The sequence below is a fragment of the Heptranchias perlo genome, chromosome 24 (genome assembly GCF_035084215.1).
Source record: "Heptranchias perlo isolate sHepPer1 chromosome 24, sHepPer1.hap1, whole genome shotgun sequence".
In the NCBI taxonomy this organism is placed as follows: Eukaryota; Metazoa; Chordata; class Chondrichthyes; order Hexanchiformes; family Hexanchidae; genus Heptranchias; species Heptranchias perlo.
In genome coordinates, this window is record NC_090348.1 from 16161927 (window position 1) to 16189056 (window position 27130).

The 27130-nt window shown below is 38.6% G+C and overlaps 1 protein-coding gene across 2 annotated transcripts in view; it reads left to right on the forward strand.

The window, feature by feature from the left end:
* The window catches only part of lrrk2 (leucine-rich repeat kinase 2), a 112617-nt gene that overhangs the window by 78785 nt on the left and 6702 nt on the right, over positions 1–27130 (forward strand). The window contains exons 38-47 of one of the 2 annotated variants that reach the window (XM_068004820.1): positions 1335–1481; positions 1907–2019; positions 3520–3710; positions 7102–7262; positions 10127–10297; positions 12153–12253; positions 18053–18127; positions 20515–20709; positions 23203–23396; positions 24849–24921. In XM_068004820.1, coding sequence (XP_067860921.1) covers positions 1335–1481; positions 1907–2019; positions 3520–3710; positions 7102–7262; positions 10127–10297; positions 12153–12253; positions 18053–18127; positions 20515–20709; positions 23203–23396; positions 24849–24921 — 1421 coding nt within the window. The remainder of the gene's footprint in view (positions 1–1334; positions 1482–1906; positions 2020–3519; positions 3711–7101; positions 7263–10126; positions 10298–12152; positions 12254–18052; positions 18128–20514; positions 20710–23202; positions 23397–24848; positions 24922–27130) is intronic. The other variant, XM_068004821.1, reaches the window with a different exon arrangement.

Here is a 27130-nt window from a genome sequence, read left to right on the forward strand (position 1 = left end):
CTTGTTGCATTTCATAGCCATTTATCTACCCAACTTCCCAATCTATCCAGTTCCCTCTTCAACTCATCCTACTTTTAATGACTTACACTCACAACTCCCCCTCCCCTTGGTGTCACCAGTAAATTTTGACCATTTTGTCTCTCTCTCCACGGTGCTTCCTTTATCCACAAGTTCTGATATCCCCCTCAAAGAATCCTAATAGGTTGGTCAAGATGATCTCTTCCCCCTCCAATAAAGTCATAGTGACTTGCCTTGATTGCTTCATGCTCCTTTAGGTGTTTTGTATTACCCTTCTTCAGGATAGACACTAACATTTCATCCATAATGTGAGGCCCACTGGTCTGTAATTTCCACGACAGTCCTTTTGCCCTTCTCTCCAATTGTTTTGTTATAACTCACAATTCTAATGATTCCCCAAAAACCCCAGCCAGATCTTAAAGAAATGGCCAGTGAAATTAGTTAAGTACTCTTGGTCCCAGAGCCTTATCCTCTGCTGTAAACATTTCAGTCACTTTTTTCTTTATCATTATTTACTATTCCCCTTAAAATTTCCTGTTTGTTTCACAGAAAATCAGGACACCAACCTTGGTTCAATGTGAAGTGTAGAAGGCTTGCCAGGTATGCCTTAGAATGAGGTGCAAATCTAGTGAAGCTACCACACAAGGCTGCCTACCTGCAGGCTAAACAATAAAAGCAGCAGTTTATAGATAGAGCTGAGCAGGCCTACAATCAACAGATCAGAGCCAAGCTCTGTAGCCCTACCACATCCAGTTATGGCAGTTCACAGGAGGAGAAGGCTCCATAAGTATCCCTAACCCCATCCCCATCCTTAACCATGGTGGAGCTCAGCACGAATGTGGGGACAAGACTGAAGTGTTTGCCATAGGTTCTGAGTGGATGATCCTACTCAGCCTTCTCACAAGGTGCCTCAAATCCTGTATTTAGCCACTTCAGCTAACTCCACATGACATTAAGAAATATTTGCACATCGCATCCTGGGCCTTAACAACATCCCAGTTCTAAGCCATTTAGAACGGACTTAGATCTAAGATGAAATTGGCTCCTAAATGCCTTGATTAGATTGCAGCACTGTTATCACTCCAAGGTCTATATTAAATATGAATTGTTTAGAAGGAAAACAAATCACCGAGTTTTGTTTGTGTAGGTGTTTCTATATACATCACTTGAATATCTGTTCTGAACCGTCCCCTAGCAAGGAGTCAATGTCTTGAGTAGGAGAGGGAGGAAAGAAATCTGTTCTCGATTATGGGCATCATTTAAACAGCAATTGGGTTATTTTACTATATTCAGTTAGTTTTGTGTTTTTTCTACAGGGGATTTTTTGACTTGTCCCACTGATCGAAGCACCAAGATTTCCATTTCTCAAGTTGCTCCAGACCTTGTGCTGTTTGATCTACCCAGGAACATCATGCTGGATGTTAACCAGCTTGAGCTTGAACAAACACCTGACTTTTTGTTGGGTAAGATTTCATGCAGTTTTTTTCTTTTGGTTATTAAACTACTAAATCATGTTGAAGATAAAAACTTTGTTTATAAATTGAGTTGCTGCAATGATGTGAGAAGCATCAACTGCTAATTTTTAATCAGGGTTATATTAAGATCTTGTTGAAATGTTTGCACTGCAAATGATTTAGCATCTGCTGCATTGAGAGCTTTGGAGCAGGCTAATCCAACAATTAAGTCTACTTGAAAAGAATGTTTCATACAGTAGAACAGTTTCTATTCCATTAAGACATTAGTCCTGAATTTAATTGTCTTTTCAAATGCATACCTAATTAGGATTTTTAGTGAATCAATTATTAAACTGTATTAAAATATTGATTTGTAAAGTCTGCACGCTTCCTTGGTAAAATGTCAACTTCAACTTTCTCCTTTTCTTTTAAAGGTGATGGAGGGTTTGGGTCTGTCTATCGTGCAACTTACAGATGTAAAGAAGTGGCTGTTAAAATTTTTAACAAGCATGTGTCACAGATGTACCTACATCGCCTTCTGAGACAAGTATGTAACCAAAATTGCCTTACACAGTGCACCTTTGTAACTGCTTCATAGAGAAAGAAATTGTAGGGGGAGTACTTTCAATATAATGTTTTTTTAAAAAAGTTAAAATCGCTTACCCCTTAATTTCTATTTTTCGCTGCTGTGGCAATCTATCATTTTGGGTTCTCCTTTCCCTACAGTGTACCATTGTGATTATTCACACAGTGCCAAGTAGGCACTGACTATTCCATGTCCTGATATCTCTTGATTACTAGTCCATATGCCACTCTGGAATTCCCAGTTGAGCTGCTTATGGGCACTAATTGTTGATGTCAATGGAAGACATTTCTCCAAAGAGGGGCGATCCAAGTAGAATGTCTCCAAGGGCTAAAACAATAGATGTGTAAAATGAAGTTACCTCCTTGAAGCAGAAATTTCATGATTGTTCAATCTAACATTACTTTGATTGTGAAATACTTTCAGTTGAAAGAATTTTCCCTCTTCACCCCTCCCAACACAATTTTCTTCTTTTAAGGTAGTAGCTAGTGATAATAGTTGTGAAAATAGTTATACCCGATTACCTGTATTGTGATAAGATATAACATAATTAAGTAGGAATTCAGTTGATGTTCATCTGTAAAATGTTAATGATAAGACTGAAACCCAAACGCTGCAATCGGCTAAAAGCCGGTGGAATTCTGTTTTTCTAATAAAACACTCAATGTTGGAACAAAATACTTGGTCTCTGCATTTAGATGCTCTGTATTAATTAACTGAAAAGAAGGTCCATAAGTGAGTGTCTTGTGTGATTATTGATATTGGGGGCAAAATTTCTCCCTGCGCTGATCTAAGCAGAAAAGTAGACATTCACACAAACTGGTGGTCTCCTATTTTTCTGTAAAATTAGCAAAAGGAGCAGCTTTACCCCTTGTATATCATCACTGTTATATTTTGAGGTCAGATTCCTTGTTAAATTTTCAACTTATGCAAGCTAGAACCTTAAAACCTTATTATTGCTAACAGCTTGAAAAAATCCGAACACTTAATTTTACAAAGATAATTTAAATGTCTACTTGTTTTTCAAGTTACTCTGTTCAGTGACTGTGTTCACGTAACAGTGCAATCCTTCAGTTCAATTTTGATTTTAGAAACAATACAGACCATATTGGCAATAGCAAAGTATTGATATTTAAGAAGAAAATTACATTTGACTTTTCTAGTTGCAGCATTTTGTTGTGCTATCCATTGGAAGTTGCAGATTAAAAATTTCGACATGCCATTGTTGAATGTCTGACAGCTGATTAGAACAATATAATGTGTGCTTATATCGTGGTTCTTTATTAGATAGTTTGTGGTTCGTGAGACAACAAGTACCAATTACCAAAAAGATTATCATGATACAGATTATTCAATTTAGATATTTGCTCTGTGATCTAATTTTTTTCTCATAATTCAAGAATGAATATATACTGTATTTGCCTGTAGAAAATGAATAAGCTTATGCAATTCTATAATATTCAGGAACTTGCAGTTCTTAGTCATCTGCATCATCCCAGTTTGGTGTCTCTGTTGACGGCTGACTTTCGACCTCGAATGTTGGTAATGGAATTGGCACCCAAAGGCTCCTTAGATCTCTTGCTTAATCATGAGAAAGGCCACCTTAATCGAACACTTCAACATCGGATAGCTCTACATGTGGTTGATGGCTTAAGGTAGCTATAATTCAGTACACAGCAGTTCACTATGGTTACACCAATAGATTTTGGTGGAAAAATCCAAACTATTAATTGTAATATTAGATCTTAATTTATTAAGTCTGTCAATGTAAGCAAACTTAAGTTAGTAGTTTTAGCTGTAACGTACCATTGTTGTAAACTGCCATGCATTATTCATGGTATAAACACACGAAAAATGATGAAAAATAGAAACATTGAGCAAATTTTAAGTTTTTATTGTTTTTCAGTTGTTAAAAGGAAAAAGGAATTTCTTGGCATTGTGAAAAAAAGGAATTTCTGTGTTTTATGACCAAAGGCACATTTAAAAAAAAAAATCAATAAATTATAATAAAAATCTGATAGTCATTGAGCTTGAGGTTTCCTTTTTAAAAAAAAAACAAAACAAAAACCAGTGTATGTAAAACACACAATGCACGAAGGAACTTTGAGTATACTGCATTCTCAGTACATTTTGAGTGCAGTCATCTGTCAACAACATGTGGAAGGCTCTTTAAATATTATCCAAAACCCTTGGGCAGTATTGTGGGAGGGTGGAGACTGTTGACTTTCTGCAATCACTGGGTTCTTACAGTATCTGGTTGAATAAACAACCTGACTTTCCACATTTTGTTCGCTCTGGTGTTTGTATGAACTATGCTAAAGTACAAAAAAACACATTTAGAAAATGGTTTATAATGATTCTGAGGACAACTTGAAGGGTTTAGAATTACGCCTCTAACACTGGCTATGCTCTGGCAGATTAACATGGAGAATGGTGAAAATAAGAGTGTGAGCAGCAAAACCATGTGCTAAATGAAATTATTGTAAACAGATGCTTTCCATAGGAATGAATACAACTGTGCCGTACACCTTCAAGTTCCTCAAGTTTTAGAACTTTTCTAAAAGGGAAATGATGGCTTTAGAAAAGTTCAGTTGAAGAACTTGAAGGTGTACAGACTGTTGTAACCTAAAGCGGTTTCCAAAAGGAATACCCAGTGCGTAGACTTGTAAATTTAGTCACTTAACTATTTGTGGTGGTGCTCACATTATCTAGAATGGTCTCTCTATTTGTGGGATCGATAGGATTCTTTGTATTGAGGAAATGGTCCAGGAGAGTAGACTCTTCTTCCCAAAATCCCTCTGCCTTGGTGCCCTGCCTTTGAAAGCAGGGTCACCTCCCTGCATTCAAAAGCCTTCTGAGAATTACATTGAGTCTACACCACAGAAACAGGCCATTTGGCCCAACTGGTCTATGTCAGCATTTATGCTCCACATGAGCCTCCTCACTCCCTACTTCATCTACCACTATCAGCATACTCTTCTATTCCTTTCTCCTTCATGTGCTTAATTAGCTTCCCCTTAAATGCCTCTATGCTATTTGCCTTACTACTCCTTGTGGTAGTGAGTTCCACATTCTTACCACTCTTAGGGTAAAAAAGTTTCTTCTGAATTCCCTATTGGATTTATTATTGACTCTTTTATATTTATGACCTCTAGTTTTGGACTCCCCCACAAGTGGAAACATTTTCTCTACATCTACCCTATCAAACCCTTTCATTATCTTAAAAACCTTATCGGGTCACCCCTCTTTTCTAGAGAAAGGACCCCCAGCCTGTTTAGACTTTCCTGATAAGTATATCCTCTCAGTTCTCATACCGTCCTTGTGAATCTTTTTTGCACCTTCTCCAATGCCTCTATATCCTTTTTATAATAGAGTGCACAGTACTCCCAAGTATCGTCTAACTAAGGTTCTATACAAGTTTAAAGTAACTTCTCTGCTTTTCAATTCTATCCCTCTAGAAATGAGCCCCATTGCTTGGTTTGCCTTTTTTATGGCCTTATCAACCTGCATCACTTCTTTTAGTGATTCGTGTATCTGTACTCCAAGATCCCTTTGCTCCTCTACCCCGTTTAGACTCTTATTTTCCAAGCAGTATGTGGCCTCCTTCTTCTTCCTACGAAAATGCACCACCTCACTTATCTATATTAAAATTCATTTGCCAATTGCACGCTCATTCTGCAAATTTATTAATGTCGTCTTGCATTTTAATGTCGTCTTGCATTCTTCCTTTGTATTAACGACATCCCCCCAATTTGGGGACGTCCGTAAATTTTGAAATTGTACTTCCGATTCCGGAGTCCAAATCGTCGATGTAAATTGTGAACAACAGTGGTCCCAGCACCGATCCCTGTGGAACACCACTTCCCACCTATTGCCAGTCTGAGTAGCTACCCTAAACCCCTACTCTGTTTTCTGTTTTGTAGCCAGCTTGCAATCCATTCTCCTTCCTGTCCCCTGACTCCACATACTCTAACCTAAGCCATGAGTCTATAATGCGGTACCTTTTCAGAGGCCTTTTGAAAATCCAAATATATTACGCCTACTACATTACTCTTGTCTACTCTTTAAGTTACTTCTTCAAAGACTTCAATAAGGTTGGTCAAGCATGACTTTCCCTTCTGATGTCTGTGCTGACGACTCTTTATTATATTTTCATTTTCTAATTTTTTTTTATTACATCTTTGAGTAAAGATTCCATTATCTTTCCTACCAATGTTAAGTTAACTGGTCTAGAGTTCCCTGGACTTACTCTATCTCCCTTTTTAAATATAGGAATAACATTAGCTCAATCTTGATCTTTGTGCGCTTTCTCTCCTCCTCTGCATCAATGGGTTTTTCTTTGCTCTGTAAAGCACTCTGACATTTTACTGTATGCGAGGAGTGTTATAGAAATGCAAGTTGTTGAAGTATGAAAGTAATCTCAAGTAATAACATTATAGTATTCAATTGAAGGTGGTTACTAAGTACATTTTTAAAATATTATTGATACTCCTGTTGACCATTTCATATTCATTCATTTAGAATAGAGCTGCACTTTTAGAAAGCCGATTTTTTTTTTTTGGTGATTTAAAAAAAAACATTTCTTTCTATACTGTATGTGAATAAATGGCACGGGGGACCATGTAATATAGTAGACGTAGGACTGGCCAGTGTATGACCCAGATTGTACCTTGGTAAACCTGCACTATTATGCCCCAACAATTAATTCTCTTGAGCTAATGATTTCTAGCAACAAGTGAGTGGAGGACAATAATAGTCATATCTTGCACTGAAAGTTGCTGGTGGTACAAAACAAAATAAGCCTCAGAAATAAAACCCTGAAACTTTATAAAACAATAACTGATCACTTGAAGGACTTGATTGTTTTAGTCCAATCTTAGGCCGTGGTTCAGGTGATGCATATAAACCACAAGTTTCTCGTGATTATTGACTGCACCCGAATCTATGAATTAGATTGTTGCATTATCACTCCCGGGTATAAATTCTGTAAAATGTTGGTTATCTTCGCTTTTTGCTGTGTTAATATATTATGTTTGTTTTTGACAGATACCTGCATTCATCAATGATAATATATAGGGATATGAAGCCTCACAATGTGCTGCTGTTCAACTTGAACCCTAACTCTGCCATAATTGCCAAAATTGCTGATTATGGCATTGCTCAGTACTGCTGCAGAATGGGAATCAAGAGCTCTGAGGGCACACCAGGTAGAAACTTATCAGTTTACATAAAGGAGGATCCACTGAAGTATATTTTATTAGAAAATGATATACTTTTTTATTTAGTCTTAATATTTCTGTGTTCATAAATGCAGCATGTTTGCTATTCAGTCATAACTCTACCCATAATGGCCATCTAATACTCGTTGGATTAATATGCGACTGGGAGAAATACAAAGAACAGCAAAGGGTGACAAAACAGATAGTAAGAACTACAAAAAGGGAGAATGAAAAGAAATTTGCAAGGGATATCAAAATCAACGCTCTTTTTTACAATTATCTTAGGAAAAAGAGGGTGGTCTAGGGCACTGTGGGCCCCATTAAAAACTGATAATGGTTATATTGTAAATGAAAATATGGAAATGGCGGACATGTTAAATAATTACTTTGCGCAGTATTTACAATAGAGGAAGAGGATAGCATGCCGGACACCCCAAGGAAACTAATTTTGAATCAGGGATGGGGACTCACCATAATTAACGTAAGCAAATTAACAGTCATGAAGAAAATAATGGCACTTAAGAGTGACGTCCCCAGGGCCAGGGTTTTAAAGGAAATAGGTGAGGACATTGCAGATGCCCTAACTATAATCTTCCAAAGTTCTCTCAATTCAGGAACCATTCCTTTTAGATTGGAAAATTGCACGTCACTCTGCTATTTAACAAAGGCGAGTGAGGGAAACCAGGGAATTATAGACCAGTTAGCATAACATCTGTTGTCGGGAAATTACTAGAGTCTATAATTAAGGATAGAATGACTGGACACCTTGAAAATTTTCAGCTGATCAGAGAGAGCCATGGATTTGTAAAGAGTAGGTCATGCCTGACGAACCTAATTGAATTTCTTGAAGCGGTGACTTAAGTAATGGACAGGGGAATGTCAATGGATGTTGTTTATTTGGACTTCCAGAAGGCATTCGATAAAGTCCCTCATAAGAGACTGTTAGCTAAAGTTGAAGCTCATGGAATTGAGGGCAAATTATTGACCTGGTTAGGAAATTGGTTGAGCGGCAGGGGATAGAGAGTAGGGATAATGGGCAGGATGTGACTAGTGGTGTCCCACTGTGTTAAGGCCTCAACTATTCACTATTTATTAACGAGGATGGTAGAAGTTTGGAACTCTCTTGTGCAAATAGCAGTTGATGATAGCTCAATTGTTAATTTTAAATCTGAGATTGATAGTGTTGTTAACCAAAGGTATTAAGAGATATGGGACTAAGGCGGATATATAGAGTTAGGTCACATATCAGCCATGATCTCATTGAATGGCGGAACAGGTTTGAGGGGCTAAATGGCCTACTCGTGTTCCTGTGAGCATATGAAAAAGGACACATAAAGATCAAGCCTGTCCCATCCTGGCATGGTGTGACCTCTGAATACCATCACTGCTGCCACCCCCTCCCCCCCACACTCCTCTCATCCAATCACCTGAGAGAGGGGAGAAAAGAGAGAAAAAACTTTGGTCAAGTTAAGAAAAACTCTGGGAAATTCCTCTCCAACTTCTGATCAAGTAAGCTCCAGGAGACTTCAGTGACTGGATGACCAAGCCCCAATGACCCACCTACCTTCTACGTGTAGAGACATTTACCACTCTTGGGAACTCTTCTAGCTCCCTCTTGAATATTTGCAGTGAATTCGGACTCACTGCAAATGTCGGCAATTTATTCCAGAGGTCAGCAACTCTGTAAAAGAAAGTATCTCCTAGCATCTAACCTAGCTCTATGCTTTCAAAACTTAGACATATGCCCCCTCATTCTCCCTAAACTACCCAGCTCAATTAACTTATTCACTTGGACTAAATCTAATCCTTTCATGATTTTAAAGACCTCAATCATATGTCCTCAAAGTCTTTTTTTTCCAAAGTAAAATTTCACAGTTCTCTTAGTCTGTCCTGGTACATATCAATCTGGTGGTCCTCCTCTGAACCTTTTCTGGGGCTTATCTGTCCCCCATGTGATAATTAAGGAAATTCAACTTGATTAAAGGACAAGATTGCAGATAGAGTATTTCAATCAGTTAGCTGCATATGCCTGCACCCATAAATTCAGTGTCCTGTATGAGTCAATGCATAGTGGGGAGTGCCATTGATTGTGTAAAGTTTTGTATTGTCTTTTTTCCCTTATTTTTGGGTGAATTTTTGAGGTTATCAAAATAAGAGATATTAGTGAAGGAAATAAAGAAAGACTTGCATTTAGTACTGGAAAATGGAATGTTTCTGCTGTTTAAGGCATCTTAGTGAGATCATCAAGTACTGCCAGATAATAACATAATATAGATGGAGAGTAAAGCTCCCTCGATTTTGCCCCCAAAAAATGTCTTGACCCACCATTAGAGAAACCCTCCCTTCCCTGTAGAATGACTGTTTCTGCTTCTCATGCCAGCTATTTTCAAAACTCTTAAGTGAGATTACCAATTAGGGGCAGTTTTTGTGTTGTGGCATTATGCTTATTGGAACTGCCCAAACTGATTTCACATTGGACTGTTGCATGCAGCTGTGAGTTTTGTGTAATGTGTTTAGAAAGTCATTGAAAATTGAGGAAGTGAACAGCCACCATTGCAGGACCTCATACAGCAAAAGCAATAAGCAGAATCGTTTGAGATGCTAAAAGGGAGCTAGAAGCTTATTTGGGAAGTAAGAGTATTAGGGTTATGGAGAAAAGTTGGGAATTGGGATTAAAAAGATAAAAAGCTACCATGGTAAATAAAATGGTGGAATGAATTCAATGGCCAAAACTGACCCATCCTGTTGCTAAGCTTGTGAACCTATGATTTAGAGGAATGATAAATAAATATCATTATAGTATTTTGATTAAGTGTGATTTGGAATTTGCTTAACTGCTATTTTCTTGTTAGGATTTCGAGCACCAGAAGTTGCAAAAGGAAATGTTATCTATAATCACCAGGCTGATATGTATTCCTTTGGATTGCTTTTATATGATATGATTACTAATGGTGAAAGAATCTCTGATGGAATGAAGTTTCCAAATGACTTCGATGAGATGGCGATTCAGGGAAAATTGCCAGGTAATTTTTTAAAACTGATGAAAATATTAAATGAAAATATTCTGAATCATTTCCCCTTCATGCCAGTGCTTTCAGCAGGAAATGTTGGCTAATTCACACGGTAGGTGTTTCCAAGACCACCAGGAATATTGCTCAGCAATGTGACATGTGAAGTATGAGAGAGTCCATTTTGCCTTTCTCTAGGGTGAAACCGTTGTTATGTTCTGCCTAATAATTTAAGGCTTTTTTATATTGTGGTAGTGGTGTTAGGTACCCCAAGTCTGTCTCGTGCACCTGGCTGCTAGACAAAAATGTAACTGTTGGGACCCGCTTAGATAGGCGGCCTGGAAGATTTGCTAAAAATGGTCTTTCTGGCAGCTGGTCTGAGTGAAACATTTGGCTTGTAGCTGGATATGTGAGAGCTTGGGAAAACTAGTGCCACTAGTACAGTATTGAAAAAAAAAAGTGTCTTTAACTCATTCCTAATCAGACTCAAGTGGCTAGTAGCCTGAAGAGTCAAAGATGCATTTTTCTGTTCAGGAAGACAGCCTTGATTCACAGAATACCATTACCCCATTATCAATTACTGAGAACATATTTTTGTCTATGATGAAGCTATGACCTTTCATTTGCTAAGGCACACGTTTCCATAATTGAAGGAAGCACGGAGAAAGTCAAAGGGACATGTAAAACCCTAATATTTCAAGGGTGTCAGCTCTGAAAATTGGACAGATACACTCATTCTTTCTTATTCCCATTGAACATGTTCAGACATTTTAAAAACTACACAGGTTCCAATTTTATTACTGCTAATATGTCCCAATTTATTTTAAAAGTTCCAATTTTTCAAACATTGAACAGTTTCTGATTTTTTTTTTAAAAGAAGGGAGAGATGCCTCCCTGAACTGGCATGGTTTCTTTATTTTCAAACAGGCATCCCTACGCCTGGTTTGTTCCTGAAACAAGGCATTATGATGTTACTAGCGTTTGCAAAGTTTAACATTGAAAACACTATCACAGTATCACCTACAGGTGTAACAGATAATACAGATAAATGTGGGCACTTTTAAAATGGGATTATCTGTAGGACCAAGTTGACGTAGGAGCTTTCACTGCATCTTGAAATGGAGTATGCGTACTATTTTTAATATATAATTATTTATCACTTCGGAATGGTAAGAACAGCATCCAGAACCAGGAAAGATGCCATCCATACTCCCACAGTGAGAACCATTCACCAACAAACTTATTTTCCAGATCAGCAGCACAGAGCCTTTCTAACTATGATGATCAACATGGGTGACCCCTAGTAGATGTCTTTCCTGTGGAATTGAATCTATGTTCATAGTGTGGAATTTAAAAATGGTACATTTACTTTTGAGTTACAATGACACTTTGATAGCTGTGTACACAACTACTACTCTTGTCAGTTTTGGGCATTAAAAAAACCCACTGTTTTCACATCCACTTTTGCATTTTTGTGAACATTGCTTGTATTTCTGTTTCCACCCTGTGTTTGGGACCCATGTGAGAATATCCAGTTTGATTGAGGACAGCAGTGTCCTTTGATTTTATATTTCACATGTAAATTGAAATGTTGAGAGCCCAGGAATTTTGCCCAGTGAATTTTCTGTGTAATGGAATTATGTTTCTCATCATTCTACCTGATTTAGAACGGATGACTTGTTTTGGTGTTTTGTTTCCCCCCCCACCCCACCTTTATGATTCAAGAATTGGTGTTTATTACTGTTGCAGAATCCAGCTATTTTTTTATGGCCTTTGTAAGAGGTGGACTTTTCACAGCCATCACTTACCTGAGTATGGTGCTAAATAATATTAAACGTTTGGATCTTAATCAGTGATCAAACCTTTTTAGATCCGGTGAAAGAATTTAATTGTTCTCCGTGGCCTGGTATCCAGAATTTAATTGCCGATTGTCTGAAACAAAACCCCGAGGACAGGCCGACAGCTTCTCAGGTAAGATTATAAAACCATTGAAAACTAAGTTTTAAACACAGGCACCAAAATAATGTACCCAATAATAATATAATTAATAACTATCTGTACGTTGGTCAGCAAATGAAAGTTGAAGAAATTTCATCCAATACTGATACATTAATGTAATGTGCGGTTCACCTCATATAAAATTGATGCAGCAATTACACTGGGCTACTGTACAGAGAATATTAGCTGTACAATGCAATTTCCAGCTAGCAGCACTGATGCTGTAGGCTACAAATTGTACTCCCAATGGCAGGAGAGAGTTTTGTGCTTGAGTATGTACTTGTATTCATATGAAAACATCTACTCCTGGTCACATCAACAGATGGTAGGGAGGTCCATGATTGTATAATCGCACACAGATTCTGGATAGAGTGGGCTTGATGTGCCAAATGAACTTTTCTCACTCAGGATGTTGTGTTCTTAAATCATGGAATTAAGTAGTGATCCAAGTGGGGCCAGTAGTGAGGAACTGAAGGAAACTGTTAAAATAACTGAACTGTTTTATAGCTAAATCAAAGTACACGAGAGATTCTGGTTCTCTAAGGGGAAACCATTAAATTCTCAGTCACTGCTGCCAAAGCCACAGATTCTATTCAATTTCAACTACATTTGGTGAACTTCAAAACATCTGGAACTATTGCATCATTTTCTTGTTGGTTTCCAAGGTCTCTTTCTTAATTACAATCCTATTTAGTTTTTCCACTTTTCACCTTTCTCCTCTGGTTTTGTCCAGATTCTTCTGTTCTTTCTTCTTCCCATTCTTGATCTTTTTCAAGCTTCGCATTGTGAAGTCCCCTGTGTAATTATGTTGAAATAAACGTTTATTCTAAAGTTTGAAAGTGCAGTAACAGCCCAAATGGCTTCTAGCATTCTATTGATACAAATTAACCTTCATTGTAGTAGTTCACCTGTTCACTCATCGAGATTTAGTTGTGGGCAGGTAGAACTACCTGTTACAATCCAAGCTGGCTCCCAATACTTTTTCTCATTTTCAACTCAATAGGTAGCTTCCAATGATGAAATCACTTTCCCAATGAAATGAAACTTAATGCTATGGATTTAATATATGTGAATTAGCACACTACAGGGTAAATTGTTCTCCCTTTTATTGTAAACTTGCTACTGGATAATACTTAAGATTTTAATACATCTCATCACTTTAGAAGACCGATAATATCAGCCATAACAGGATTTTTCATGGTTAGCTAAACTATTAAACAGGCTTATTCACAAATAGAATTATTTAAAGAAGTGAGCAGTATAGGCGATATTGAATAGCAAAAAAAGTCTGAGTGATTCACAAGAAGTTAATTAAATAAACCAAGCAGACGAGACCCGTTGAATTATTCTTACAGAACTTGAGATGAAATATTTTCAGAAGGAAATTAGCACTCTTTCCGCAGCAAAAACAGTATGCAGTATTTGTACGGATTATGTAAGCACAAGTTTATGGAGCCCAGTTCTTCCCCATGAACTAGAATCATAGAATAGTTACAGCACAAAAGGAGGCCATTTGGCCAGTCAAGACTGTGCTGGCTTTCTGCAAAAGCAATCCAGTTGGTCCCGCTCCCTCCGTCCTTTCCCCGTAGCCCTTCAAATTTTTTCCTTTTAAGTACTTATCCAATTTCTTTTTGAAAGCCATGATTGAATCTGCCTCCACCACCCTTTCAGGCAGTGTATTCCAGATCATAACCACTCGCTGCGTTTTTTTAAAAAAGTTTTTCCTCTTGTCGCCTTTGGCTCTTTTACCAATCATCTTAAATCTGTGTCCTCTGGTTCTTGACCCTTCTGCCAATGGGAACAGTTTCTCTCCATCTACTCTGTCTAGACCCTTCATGATTTTGAATACCTCTATCAAATCTCCTCACAAACTTCTCTGTTCCAGGGAGAACAATCCCAGCTTCTCCAGTCTATCCACGTAACTAAAGTCCCTCATCCCTGGAATCGTTCTAGTAAATCTCTTCTGCACCCTCTCTAAGGCCTTCACATTCTTCCTGCCCAGAACTGGACACAATACTCCAGTTGTGGTCGAACCAGTGTTTTATAAAGGTTCATCATGACTTCTATACTTTTGTACTCTGCCTCTATTTATAAAGCCCAGGGTCCTGTATGCTTTTTTAACTGTTTTCTCAATCTGCCCTGCCACCTTCAACGATTTGTGCACATAAACCTCGAGACCTCTCTGTTCCTGTACCCCTTTTAGAGTTGTGCCCTCTAGTTTATATTGCCTCTCCTAATTTTTCCTACCGAAATGTATCACTTCACATTTTTCCGCGTTTAATTTCATCTGCCACGTGTCCGCCCATGCACCAGCCTGTCTATATCCTCTTGAAGTCTATCGCTGTCCTCCTCACTGTTTACTACCCTTCCAAGTTTTGTGCCATCTGCAAATTTTGAAATTGTGCCCTGTACACCCACGTCCAAGTCATTAATATATATCAAGAAAAGCAGTGGTCCCAGCACTGACCCCTGGGGAACACCACTGTATACCTTCCACCAGTCTGAAAAACAACCATTCGCCACTACGCTGTGTTTCCTGTTCCTTAGCCAATTCTGTATCCATGTTGCTACTGCCGCCTTTATTCCATGGGCCACAATCTTGATGATAAGCCTACCGTGCAGCACTTTATTAAACGCCTTTTGAAAGTCCATATACACCACATCAACTGCATTGCCCTCATCTATCCTCTCTGTTACCTCATCAAAAACTGTATCAAGTTGGTTAAACACGATTTGCCTTTAACAAATCCGTGCTGGCTTTCTCTCATCAATCCACCCTTGTCCAAGTGACTGTTAATTCTGTCCCGGATTATCGTTTCTAAAAGTTTCCCTTCCACTGAGGTTAAACTGCCTGGCCAAAAGTTGCTGGGTTTATCCTTACACCCTTTTTGAACAAGGGTGTAACATTTGCAATTCTTCAGTCCTCTGGCACCATCCCCCATATCTACGGATGGTTAGACGATTATGGCCAGTACCTCCGTAATTTCCACCCTTGCGTCCCTCAGCAACCTAGGACGCATCCCATCCGGACCGGGGTCTTATCTACTTTAAGTACAACTAGCCTTTCAAGTACTTCTTCTTTATCAATTTTTAGCCCATCCAATATCTCAACTATATCTTCCTTTTACTGAGACTCTGGCAGCATCTTCTTCCTTGGTAAAGACAGATGCAAAGTGCTCATTTAGTACCATCCCCACCACCTCAATGAGTAGATATCCTTTATGGTCCCTAATTGCCCCCCACCCCCCTCCTCTTACTACCCTTTTACTGTTTACATGCCTGTAGAAGACTTTTGGATTCCCTTTTATGTTGGCCGCCAGTCTATTCTCATACTCTCTCTTTGCCCCTCTTATTTCCTTTTTCACTTCCCCTCTGAAGTTTCTATATTCTGCCTGGTTCCCACTTGTGTTATCAACGTTACATCTGTCATACGCCCCTTTTTTCTGTTTCGTCTTACTCACTCTCTCTTTGTCATCCAGGGAGCTCTGGTTTTAGTTGCCCTACTTTTCTTCCTCATGTTAATGTGCCTAGACTGTACCCGAACCATCTCCTCCTTAAAGGCCGCCCACTGTTCAATTACAGTTTTGCCCGCCAATCTATGATTCCAATTTACCCGGGCCAGATCTGTTCTCATCCCATTGAAATTGGCCCTCCTCCAATTGAGTATTTTTACTTTACAGTGGTCCGTGTCCTTTTCCATAACTATTCTAAACCTTATGATACTATGATCACTGCTCCCTGAATGCTCCTCCACTGACACTTGCTCCACTTGGCCCACCTCATTCCCTGGAACCAAGTCCAGCAATGCCTCCTTCCTCATTGGGCTGGAAATGTACTGGTTAATAAAGTTATCCTGACACATTTCAAAAATGCCTCCTCCTCTTTGCCCCTTATTATTATTGCTTTCCCAGTCTATATTAGGATAGTTGAAGTCCCCAGTTATCACTACTCTACTCTATATGGCTTTTGCACCTCTCTGTAATTTCCCTGCAAATTTGCTCCTCTAGCTCCTTCCCCCTAGTTGGTGGCTTATAGAATATACCCAGTAGTGTAGTGGCACCTCTTTTATTTCTTAACTCTAACCAAATAGATTCTGTCCTTGACCCCTCCAGACATCCTCTCTCTCCAGTACTGTAATATTCTCCTAATCAATACTGCTACCCCCACCCCCTTTCTTTCCCTTCCTATCTTTCCTGAACACCTTGTATCCAGGAATATTTAGTACCCAATCCTGCCCTTTATTGAGCCAGGTCTCCGTTATCGCCACATCGTATTCCCATGTGGCTATTTGCGCCTACAGCTCATCAACCTTGTCTACCACACTTTGTGCATTTACACACATGCACTGCAAACCAGACTTTATACTTGTACTCTCCCTTAGTCTGATCCCACCTAATACTGTACTATTACTGTTCTTTAAGGAGAACAACCCCAGCTTCTCCAGTCTATCCACGTAACTGAAGTCCCTCATCCCTGGAACCATTCTAATAAATCTTTTCTGCACCCTCTCTAAGGCCTTCACATCCTTCCTGAAGTGCAGTGCCCAGAATTGGACACATTACTCTAGTTGTGGCCGAACCAGTGCTTTATAAAGGTTCATGATAACTTCCTTGCTATTGTACTCTCTGCCTTTATTTATAAATGTAAGGAATCTTACAACACCAGGTTATAGTCCAACAAATTTATTTTAAAATCACAAGCTTTCGGAGATTATCTCCTTCGTCAGATGACATCATGACATTTATTTATAAAGCCCAGGATCCCATATGCTTTTTTACTCGCTTTCTCAACCTGCCCTGCCACCTTCAACGATTTGTGCACATATACCCCCACTTTAGAATTGTACCATTTAGTTTATATCGCCTCTCCTCGTTCTTCCTACCAAAATGTATCACTTCGCACTTCTCTGCGTTAAATTTCATTTGCCACATATCCGCCCATTCCACCAGTCTGTCTACGTCCTCTTGAAGTCTATCACTATCCTCCTCACTGTCTATGCACTTCCAAGTTTTGTGTCATCTGCAGATTTTGAAATTGTGCCCTGTACACCCAAGTCCAAGTCATTAATATATACCAAGAAAAGCTGTGGTTCTCGTACCGACCCCTGGGGAATACCACTGTATACCTTCCTCCAGTCCGAAAAACAACCATTCACCACTGCTCTGTTTCCTGTCACTTAGCCAATTTTGTATTGATGCTGCCGCTGCCCCTTTTATTCCATGGGCTTCAACTTTGCTGACAAGTCTATTATGTGGCACTTTATCAAACGCCTTCTGGAAGTCCATATTCACCACATCAACTGCATTGCCCTCATCAGCCTTCTCTGTTGCCTCATTAAAAAACTCAATCAAGTTAGTTAAACATGATTTGCCTTTAACAAACTGTACAAAATAAATCAAGTTGCAATTACATGGAATGTGCTGTTTTTATACTCATAATTCCTTTCAAGAACTGTCCTTGAAGTCCTGCCTGTCAGATAAGTGGTCTGCTGAACAATACCAACAATGTTGACGACCTATAGATACAAAGGCATGCAGAGGACCGCAAATATACATAATCAATGTTTGGGCCGTTTGATATATCTTCAAGCACAGTAGACATTTAGACACATTCCATTCACATCTGTTTCAAGGTACATTTAACCAAATTTATCTGTGAGCAAGCGTACTGACTTTTAATGAAGGTGGAATCTGTATTTTGAGTGAGGTGTTTAAAAAAATTTTTTAGTAACTAACTAATAACAAAAGAAACCATGGAAAATCTTCTTAAAAGAGCACAAGGAAAGAAAGAACAGGATGGTCAACTCCCCATTGGAAAGACCAGCAGCGACTGAATCATTTTCCTGAGGTCAGTGTAAATACATGACATGCCAGGTGACGGGGCAAAGGATCATAAGATTTCAGGTGGAAAAGTGGAAACTTTTCTCTTAAATTTGAGGTTATCTGTACTTCAACAATTTGATCAATCTGATCTGGTGTGAATTAATAGATGGTGGTGGCAAACATCTCAATCATAAACGTTAAGGTGTCAATCTTATTAGGTCTGTCACTACAAGTCTTATTTTTATTCGCTATCATAGTTTCTTTAAATTTCTTTTGTGACCCAAGATTCAGATGTGTGATCCTATGATGTGTGGTGTTGAATTCTGTCTTTTTAGGATGTTTGTTTAAAATTGTTGTTAGGTGCTGCTGATGGATCTTGCAAAAAATAATGAATGATTTAGAGTGGGCAGGAAGGAGAAGTCACCCTACAAAATAATTTTGTAGAGATGTATTAGTAAAAAGAAATGGTGAGAAATAGTGAGGTCACTAGTCCATTGTTGTCATTGCCCAAAGCACTATAAATGGTATAGGATAATAGTATAGTGAGAGCTGTAAAAACAAATAAGTTTTTTTAAAACTATGATTTTATTAAATAGACACATTTACATTTTTTTGGGGGTAAAATTATATTCTGATTATCTTTATTTGCATTCTGCCTTGCATTTTCACCCTAAAGCATTTCATTAATAGGGCCATTAGAAGGCTTCACAAAAGCTTTCATGTACTTTGTTTTTGTAGTAGTGACTTTAAATTGGATTGATCCAAAATCAGATTCTATTTTCTGCAATCAGTCAGTTGAATTGAGCTTTCTAAACTGGTTTTAGTGAGTGGGTCTGGTTTACATTAAAATGAGTTCAGAAAGCCTAATTTAACTCATCTCATGGCAATTTGGTTAAAAAAACATAATAAACTGGTGGTAAAATCACAACTGAATTTTTAAAAAAATTTCCTCCGTATAATCACAGCATCTCTCCTATATCATCCAACATATCTTATTTTCTATCTGTCCAGCCATCAGTTTCATTGAATTTCTCCTCATCCCCAATATAAGGTGTATTGAAGGTTAGAGATTGCTCTAAATGAATGAAGATTTTCTATGTGTGCTATATTGCAGCAAAATTGTAAATGTTTTCCCATAAGTGTCAGCTTGGCTGAGTTGAAAGCATTGAGTCATAAGGTTGAGAGTTTGAGCCACTCTCCAGAACCTGACCACATAATCTAGGCTAGCACTTCAGAGCAGTGCTGTGGAAATGGTGCATGGGCAGAGGTAGTGTCCTTTGGGTGAAATGTTGAGCCAGTGCCCCATCTGTATTCTAGTGGTTTTAGTGGATATTGATGATCCCATGAAAGTATTCAAAGAAAAGTGGAAAGTTCTCGCAGTTTTTTGCTCATTCATTTAATTTCTTTTTGTGGGATCTTGTTGCAAAATGGCTGCAGTGTTTGCCTACATAACAATCACCAGATTTCAAAAAGCAATTCATTGTATGTGAACTGCTTTTGAGATGCTTTAGAGAGATGCAGTAAGATACTACAAATGATTTTCCTTCCTTTCTTCATAATCTGCAAAATAACACATTGGATGAAATTGACTTGCACATAATTAGATAATTATTGCTGGTGCTTTCTATCAAAACTTTAAATTGACATCACTAGTACTTGAATTCATCTGCTCCTTGCATAATTTTGTTAACATTTTATTAAATGTAAATGTTCTTTTGTTTCAGGAGCTTGGGTTTGAATCTTAGGGGTGAGGTGCAAGTTTCTGTTTGCCGGTGGGCACCTTTTGCTCTGTTCCTAATGCACATAAATCCAGAGCACAAAACTTCCCAACATTTGGCACAGAATTGAGTCCCTGAGAGGCAGAAGCTCGCTTGTTGGAAAGATGTTGCTGCCCTGTGTTTGGGGTTAAGGGAAATTGTAGGAGCAGATTGGACAGATCCTTAATTTCCTTTAGCTGCACTGTACCTCACCCAAGAGTGTTTGCTGCTGACATTCCCCAGCCCTGCCAATCTCAAGATTCAATAAAAATATCAATTTAGAGGGAAAAGAGCAGCAGCACATCCAAGCATCAATATGCGCAGTTATGGAATGAGGCTACAAATCTGATCCCTCCACTCCATTTAGTTGCCCATCTGAGCTGTGGTGCTTAGGGGAAGGGAGTAGTAAAGGAGGAGTCCTTACTGTCACTTGACCCCTGACAGCTGAACCAAGAGCAACATAGTGGTTTGTGGCAGGCAATCTGTCCTTCTACTTGATTGCTGAGATGTATTGGTTTAAAAAGACCTGGTGGCGGGAACGATATGCAGGAAAAAAAAATAATTTGAGCGTGTTCGTTTTAAATGGAGACAAAAAGATGAAATAATGCTGTCTCTCTTTTGAGTGTTGTTATTGTACATCTTTTTTCTTCCACAGGTGTATGAGACTCTGAACTCAGTGGAACTACTTTGTTTGAAGAGAAGGATGACAGTACCTAGTAATCTCACAGCAGAGTGCATGGTAGCTACCAACCCAATTTGCAAAAAGCCTAGTGTTTGGATTGGCAGTGGAAGAAGAGACAAGGCACAACTCTCCTCTTTAGAGCTGGATACCGATAGGCAGGCTCTCGTGGTATGTGTATAGGAGAAAATCTAACATTTCACTGGAAATAAATTGCAACTCCAATAAGGGGGATTGCTTAGTAGGGAAATGGTAGATCCAGGGAGATTATTGCCTTACGTTAAAGAGGCTTCGCCTTTTGAAAATTATGTAATTCCTTTACTTTGCACTTGCTTTTTGATATTTAAAAAAAATTTTAAGCTTCCTCCTTGAGTTTATTGTCTTTCTATTTAGTATTTAGAAAGGCAAGTTTGAAAGTGACTGGCACGTAAACAGTTTCAAATGGCCTTGACGGTCGGTGAGATCTTATTGAAAGCTATATGTGCATAGCTCACAGCAAACTAGTATTTTGACAAAGACACCAAAAAATTAGGAAAGTGAGTAAAAAGCAAATGCGGCGGAGGTGGGACTGTGTTTGGGAACTCAGATTGAGTAGAACTTAAAGTCTTAAAGTTCGGGGTTACATGAACTTTGGAAAATTCTCATCCTTTCTCATTTGTTCATCCTTCACATACAAATGAATGGGCAGTCATCGAACTGGGGAGATCACAAAACATGGTCCTTTTAAAGATTTTTTAAACATGATCATAATAACCATGTAAGCCAAATAATATCTCTCAATGCACTGCACAATAGGCCTTTTTTTTTCTTTTTTTTTCTTTCATAGTTTAAATAGTTATATTGGTGTTTATTTTGTGTCCGCAAGTACTTTTTAATGGTCCTTGTAAGTTTTGCCTTGTGCTTTATTTTCAGTTTTTGGATTGATTTTCTGGCTTTGAGACACAATGTCTTTTCCACTCCCCCACCCCCTCCCCCTCCCTTCGAGTCCTTTGATGCAACTCGTGTCAAGTAGTGCTGTTGCTTTAATCTTAACATTGACACCAGTCAATGCCAAGGGCCAAATTAAAAATTGTAAGTGCTGCTACTTGGCCTCTCCACTTGTAGTGTCTTTGTACATTACATTACTTCTGTTTCAGATCCTCAAAAGAGAGCTTGCTAGAATGATCAAAACATTGGATAGCAATTCCATATGATCTTGTACACACTACTAGAGACCACAGATTTCAGTTCATATCTGAAACACAAGAAGTCAGAAAGAGAACTGAGCAAGGATCATGGGCATTCCTTTGACCATACTATTGTTAAGGCAGCATTGAGCTAGTCATACATTGTATTGATTCAGAACTGTTAAGGCTGGAGGAGGGGTTGGCAGTTATGGGCATCAGCGTTGGTTGAGTTCCCCAAGAAGGGATCAATGAGTGGTACCCGTATATGGAAAACATTGATTGACGCGCGCTATATCTTTGCCAAGGCTTTTGTCAGATATTCTGGTGACTACCTATTGCAAACTGAAACAGTAACCACAACTGAAGTGGCTTAAGTCATTTTATTGTGATCATTCTGCCTTACTGAGGCATATTGACTTTTGACTCTGATCTCCTCAAGGAGCATTAGACAAGCAATCCTTTTTTTGTGGCACCTTGAAACAAGGCTCAAATCCATGTGTAATTTAGCAGTCCATTCTGCTCTTGATGTTTTGCCTTCTGGTCCCCATGTATTATCTAGCAAAACTAATCTTCAAAATGAACAATATTTTCATGTCTAATTTAACCACAAGTTGATGACTATCATTGGCGTGACCCAGTGGCACAGTGCATTTTTTCAATTTACCATTCATTAGTAGACCCTATCATATTTGTATCATAGTGTCATAGTAGGTACAGCGCAGGAGGAGGGCATTCGTCCCTCATGCCTGTGCCGACTCTTTGGAAGAGCTATCGAGTTAGTGCCATTCCCCTGCTCTTTCCCTATAGCCCTGTAATTTTTTTCCCTTCAAGTATTTATCCAATTCCCTTTTGAAAGTTACTATTGAATCTGCTTCCACCACCCTTTCAGGCAGTGCATTCCAGATCATTACAACTTTTTTAAAAAAGTGTCCTCGTGTCACTTCTGGCTCTTTTGCCAATCACCTTAAATCTGTGCCCTCTGGTTACCGACCCTACTACTACTGAAAACAGTTTCTCCTTATTTACTTTATCAAAACCATTCATGATTTTGAACGCCTCTATTAAATCTTCCCTTAATCTTCTCTGTTCTAAGGGGAACAACCCCAGCTTCTCCAGTCCCTCCACATAACTGAAGTCACTCATCCATGGTATCATTCTATATGAAAAATGTATATGTTAAATCAAGGTCACGTTTTATGCCATATCACAATTTCTGTATTGCACATTGGGCATCATATCGATGCTGGTTACCAAATCATAAAAAAGCACATCGAAGGCGGACATTCCTCAACTTGATGAACACAAAATTAATTCCCTCAAACTGTGTTAATCCTTGCTGTTCTGTCCATAGGGGTAAGAAAAGTAATAAATGTTTTTAAGTGACAGAAATGCTTATCTGGAATAGCAATGAATAAAAATGTGTCATATTCACTTTGCTTCCCCAGATCACCATTCATTTAATATGCCTTTTATTCCAAATTCTTTGATCCTTTTCTAGGACATTGATGATAACCGCATTTTGTGCCTGGCGTTGGTATGTGTGATTGGTGAACAAGATAACTGGGTTGTTGCTGGCACTCAGTCTGGACATTTGTGGGTAGTCAGCACAGAGAATGTTAAATCTGTTCATCAACTTCGGAAGATGTCTGATTCTATTACCTGTTTGTTCTTCACCTATCATTCCAAACATAGGTAAGTATGTATTTAAGCAGTTTCTAGTGATATTGTGATATATATATCATTGAGATTTAAAAAAAGCACTCAACAACATAAAGGATTTGATTGATCGCTGTGGTACCTTTTCCTATCCAGGTGCTATATCTACCAAAACCTAGGATTTCAAAGTGGAAGCTATAAACTTGACTGTTAATACAGCTGAACTTTTTTCAGTTTCCTGTTTATTAGTTTTGTCATGATTATAGCAGGATAGATTGATGTCTGGGTATTCACTCATCTAGATTTAGTTTGCTAGGTCGCCCATGGGAAACATTAAAGACAACAATCTAGCTGGAGGAGATTGCAGCTGGATCAGAATATAGGGATGATTTTAAACCACAACCGCGACCACAACCTGGTTTCATTTCTGGGTTTAACATCGGTACGTAAAAATACAGGCTTCCCATTGGGACTGCAAAGTCTGAAAATTTTGCGGTTGTGACCCAAAAAAACAACTATTTTTCAACTCCCACCCGCCCCCAACCCACCCGTTCTTGGGGTTTAAAATCACCCCCATAATCTCTCAACACCGTAGTAAAGTGTGGATGGCATATTTTTTAAATGAGAAGTTATAGTGGGATCCCCTAAAATTATGCAGCTGTCAGTGGCTAGCACTTCTCAGTAATTGAAACTCAATAGAATATAGTAAAAATACAGGGTATTGGATATGTTTGACGTAGGTGCTTGTATATCTTGTGTCTAATACCCAGGCTTGTTAGACCTGAGAAATGCCACTTACATGGATAGGGCTTTTATTGGGATGTGGGCGTTGCTCGCAAGGCCAGCATTTATTGCGCAACCAATGACGCTTTATCAATGCATTGATACTTTCCCTACTTCCTCTCTAGTAAGGTACTTCAAAAATTATGCAATGCTGGCTATTGGATAGAAATTGAAAAAATACACATAGCATTTGATCTACACATTTTTAAACTGCTTTGAGCACAAGATAGGTTCAACTGAAGGAGGCCCTACAGCCCATTTGGCCTCACCTTCCAGATTACCAGTCTTATTGCCTTATTTAAGCATCTCACTGCTTCTTATATGGGCATATAATGGTAATGGTATTAGAACTACAAGTTGTGAAATTGAATTCAATTAATCTGGTAATTTATGGTTTGGCACCAGGAAAAATGGTCATCTAAGTTGCCGGATTGTCATTAAAACCCAACTTATTCACTAATGTCCTTTTTAGGAAAAGAAACCTGCCCATCTGGCCAACATGCGACTCCAGTCCCGCAGTATGTGGTTGACTCTTAATGCCCTTTGAAGTGGCCCGGCAAGCTATTCACTCAAAAATTGCTACTGAATAGATAAATACATTTTTGAAGTGCAAGCAATAATGTTAGACTTGTTGAAACAACAGATATTTAGGAAAAAGAACATTGATTTTCTACATTGATCAAAATGTTTTTGTATTGTTCCTAGTAAAGAAGAAAACTTCCTGTTGGTGGGGACAGCAGATGGAAAGCTTGCTGTTTTTAAGGATACAACAGTAAAGGTAAATTCGCCTATTATTTATCAAAATACAGCAAACTTTGTGTGTGAGTACTTGAATTATACTTCATGAATTGTTTTCAACCCATAACATTGTGTTTTATCGCCTGGAAGTTTTGTTTTAAATTCTGCTCTTTTCCCAGCATATTTTCATGACAAAGAGCAGGATGAAATTCTTCTGTGTTTGTTTTTTTTTGGTGTCAGTTTATTTTTAACCCAATTTTTTAGAGCACAGGAACAGGAATAGTCTATTCAGCCCCTCGACCCTGTTCTGCCATTCAATTAGATCATGGCTGATCTGTACCTCAATTCCATTTACCTGCCATTGTTCCATATCCCTTGATACCCTTAGTTCCCTTTTGGGGGTGCAAATTCCAGATTTTCACTACGCTTTGTGTGAGAAAGTGCTTCTTGATTTAATTCCTAAATGGCCTAGCTCTAATTTTAAGATTATGCCCTCGTTGTTTTGGATTCCTCCACCAGAAGAAATAGTTTCCCTGTATCTTACATAGAATTACATAGAGTCTATATCACAGAAACAGGCCATTTAGCCCAACAGGTCTATGCTGGCGTTTGTGCTGCTCACGAGCTTCCTCCCAACCCTCTTCATCTAACCCTATCAGCATATCCTATTCCTTTATTCCTCATGTGCTTATCTAGCTTCCCCTTAAATGCATCTATGCTGTTCACCTCAACTACTCCTTGTGGTAGTGAGTTCCACATTCTTACCACGCTTTGGGTAAAGAAGTTTCTTCTGAATTCCCTATTGGATTTATTGGTGACTATCTTGTATTTAGGCCCCTAGTTTTGGTCTCCCCCTATCAAAGCCTTTCATAATCTTAAAGACCTCTATTAAGTCACCCCTCAGCCTTCTCTTTTCTAGAGAAAAGAACCCCAGCCTGCTCAATCCTTCCTGATAAATATATCCTCTCAGTTTTGGTATCATCCTTGTGAATCTGTTTTTGTACTTTCTCCGGTGCCTCTATATCCTTTTTATAATATTCAATCTACCATATTGAATCCCTTAATCAGTTTAAATAGCTCGATTAGATCACCTCTCATACTTCTAAACTCAAGGTAATACAAGCCAAGTTTATGTAACATGTTCTCCATAATTTGACCCTTTAAGGCTTGGCATCATTCTGATGAATTTGTACTGTATCCCTTCCAAGGCAAATATATCTTCGAGGTATGGTGCCCAAAACTGAAAGCGGTATTCCAGATGGGATCTGTCTAAGCCTCTGTACAAATGAAGCATCACTTTGCACTTTTGAATTTCAATTGCCTTGATATAATGGTCATCATTCCGTAAGCCTTTTTGATTACTTTTTGTACCTATGCACTAGCTTTTAGTGATCTGTGTACATGGACACCTAAATACCTTTGCTCCTAGTCTCTCACTATTAAGAAAATATTACGATTCGTTTTTCTCCTATTCAAAGTGGATGATCTCACATTTCCCCACATTGAACTTCATCTGCCATAGTTTTGCCCACTCACTTAGTCTGTCTGTGTCCCTTTGTAACTTCCTCCTCCCATCCACACAATTTACTGTACCTCCTAACTTAGTGTCATCTGCAAACTTAGATATACAACTCTCTAGTCCTTCATCCAAGTCATGAATATATATGATGAAAAGCTGAGGCCCCAGTACAGAACCTTGGGGAACACCACTTGTCACATCCCACCAATAAGAGAACGAACCCTTTATCCCTACACACTGTCTCCTACCTCCCAAACAATTACCAACCCATGTGAACATTGGGTTGTAAAATAATAATGGTTCAAGTCATTCAGACAGCATTATTTTACACGCCAATGTTAATTGATAAAAATGCCGTTGTATGTTACCTATGCAATTTCTAAAAATATGGTTGAGATTAAAGGAAAGTATACAGCATTGCAGTGCAGAAGGAGGAGGAGGCAAGTGTGTTTGCAATTGTTCAAGAATGTTGCAACATGTCTAAAAATGCCACCATCCCCATTTGCCCTGTTTGGCATTGGAGGGCATTTTTTCCACAGGAGAGCTGTGCGGATTTTGTGGAAGGAAGTGACATAGAATCAATGTCAAGGGAAGGTCATGTAGGAATTCCTTATAGATGGGCAAAGTATGTATTCCACAAAGGGTTTCTCCTCAAATTGTTGCACCTTGACTGAAGCTGCATGCAGAACTCTCTCAAAACTTTACAGATCTCTGAGTTTCACATGCCTGA